General features: G+C 51.3%; 1 protein-coding gene across 1 annotated transcript in view; it reads right to left on the reverse strand.

Annotated features, from left to right (window-relative positions):
• Nucleotides 1–2500, reverse strand: part of col4a1 (collagen, type IV, alpha 1) — a gene marked incomplete at its 5' end in the record, with an annotated part of 53278 nt that overhangs the window by 6956 nt on the left and 43822 nt on the right. The window contains 5 exons of the mRNA XM_084443539.1: nt 1061–1189; nt 1384–1455; nt 1681–1753; nt 2042–2175; nt 2359–2500. The exon at nt 2359–2500 is cut by the window's right edge and continues 44 nt beyond it. Coding sequence (XP_084299665.1) covers nt 1061–1189; nt 1384–1455; nt 1681–1753; nt 2042–2175; nt 2359–2500 — 550 coding nt within the window. The remainder of the gene's footprint in view (nt 1–1060; nt 1190–1383; nt 1456–1680; nt 1754–2041; nt 2176–2358) is intronic.

Raw genomic sequence — 2500 nt, forward strand, 5'->3', positions numbered from 1 at the left:
CGGGGTTGAGTTTCAGAGTATTCACAGATACATGTCCGGGGGATAACGGGGTTGAGTTTCAGAGTATTCGCAGATACATGTCCGGGGGATAACGGGGTTGAGTTTCAGAGTATTCGCAGATACATGTCCGGGGGATAACGGGGTTGAGTTTCAGAGTATTCACAGATACATGTCTGGGTGATAACGGGGTTGAGTTTCAGAGTATTCACAGATACATGTCTGGGGGATAACGGGGTTGAGTTTCAGAGTATTCACAGATACATGTCTGGGGGATAACGGGGTTGAGTTTCAGAGTATTCACAGATACATGTCTGGGGGATAACGGGGTTGAGTTTCAGAGTATTCACAGATACATGTCTGGGGGATAACGGGGTTGAGTTTCAGAGTATTCACAGATACATGTCTGGGGGATAACGGGGTTGAGTTTCAGAGTTTTCACAGATACATGTCTGGGGGATAACGGGGTTGAGTTTCAGAGTATTCGCAGATACATGTCCGGGGGATAACGGGGTTGAGTTTCAGAGTATTCGCAAATACATGTCTGGGGGATAACGGGGTTGAGTTTCAGAGTATTCGCAGATACATGTCTGGGGGATAACGGGGTTGAGTTTCAGAGTATTCGCAGATACATGTCCGGGGGATAACGGGGTTGAGTTTCAGAGTATTCGCAGATACATGTCTGGGGGATAACGGGGTTGAGTTTCAGAGTATTCGCAGATACATGTCTGGGGGATAACGGGGTTGAGTTTCAGAGTATTCGCAGATACATGTCTGGGGGATAACGGGGTTGAGTTTCAGAGTATTCACAGATACATGTCTGGGGGATAACGGGGTTGAGTTTCAGAGTATTCGCAGATACATGTCTGGGGGATAACGGGGTTGAGTTTCAGAGTATTTGCAGATACATGTCTGGGGGATAACGGGGTTGAGTTTCAGAGTATTCGCAGATACATGTCTGGGGGATAACGGGGTTGAGTTTCAGAGTATTCACAGATATATGTCTGGGGGATAACAGGGTTGAGTTTCAGAGTACTGACAACACAGTTTAAACAGTTGACACCTTGCTGTCCTTTCAGGCCGGGGAAACCTTGGGGCCCCTCGGGGCCGCGGGGTCCCTGATCTCCTGGGAAGCCAACGTCTCCTTTGATGAATGTGTGGGGGCCGGGGGGGCCAGCAGGGCCTTCACTTCCTGACACACAGAACCAATCAGAAAATCAGTGGTCAGAAAAGCATCTACATGAATGAATTTTTAGAGTGAGATTATGTTGTTTGTTTGTAGTGAGAGTGTGTTGGAGTTATGCGGTTTGATTGGAGTTAAAGTGAGTTGGAGTGAGAGTGTGTTGTTGGAGTCAGAGGGTGTTGTTGGAGTGAGAGTGTGTTCACCTTTGACCCCTGGGAATCCGCGGTCTCCATATTCTCCTTTGAAGCCAATCACTCCAATCTCACCCTTCGTCCCTGATGGAGAGAGATTTTAGATTTAGCACACACACACACACACACACACACACACACACACACACACACACACACACTAGAGTTACACTAGAGCCCCCCCCCCTCCACACACACACAATGTAATTTGTACAGTAGGATAATATCATGCTGTATGTAGTTGTAGAATAAATAGCAGTCATTGTTTAAATTGTTAGTCATTTAAAGTAGACAATGCAGACCACTCACCAGGGAAACCTGGTACCCCCTGCACCCCCATCTCCCCCTTCAGCCCATCAACACCGGGAAGGCCAGTTTGTCCCTGTCAACACGCACACACACAATACATCACAATTAAGCTCTTTAATGTAGTGGAAAGAGGAGCTCATCTCAAGATGGGACTCTACCCAGGATAGTCAAGCTGTATCTAGCAGCCAGGTAAAACAGGCTGGCCAGACTCGGACATGGACCGGCTAGTGGTCAGTGAAAACAGGCTGGCCAGACTCGGACATGGACCGGCTAGTGGTCAGTAAAAACAGGCTGGCCAGACTCGGACATGGACCGGCCTCTACAGAGACTGGACCAGCATGTAGACAGGAGTGTGACCTACAGGAAGTCCAGGGTTCCCATGCTCTCCCTTGAATCCCGACTCCCCCTGCACGCCAGTCAGGCCCTGGTCTCCCTTCTCCCCCTTGGAGCCTTCTCTGCCCGGGACGCCGGCCGGGCCAGGGGCCCCCGTGGTTCCTGGTGGGGGGGGGTTGGAAAAGAGGACGAGGAGGTCGAGGAGGATGGGGGGGGGGGGGGGTTGTGGGAGAAGCGGACATTGTCATTCAAGAAAGAATCACGAAGGAATCATTCATGGTTTTATCGCAGTCCGACCTCGAAGGTGGGACAGTGACGGGTCAGGTGTGTGTGTGTGTGTCATACCTGTCTCTCCTGGCGTGCCAGTCACTCCCCGGTCTCCCTTGGGCCCCTCCATGGAGGACCCGGTTTGGCCCCTCTCTCCCGGCTGGCCCAGGGACCCCTGGTAGCCCGGCAGGCCCTTGTCCCCCTTCGTCCCGGGGACACC

The sequence above is a fragment of the Borostomias antarcticus genome (assembly GCF_949987555.1).
Source record: "Borostomias antarcticus genome assembly, chromosome: 9".
In the NCBI taxonomy this organism is placed as follows: Eukaryota; Metazoa; Chordata; class Actinopteri; order Stomiiformes; family Stomiidae; genus Borostomias; species Borostomias antarcticus.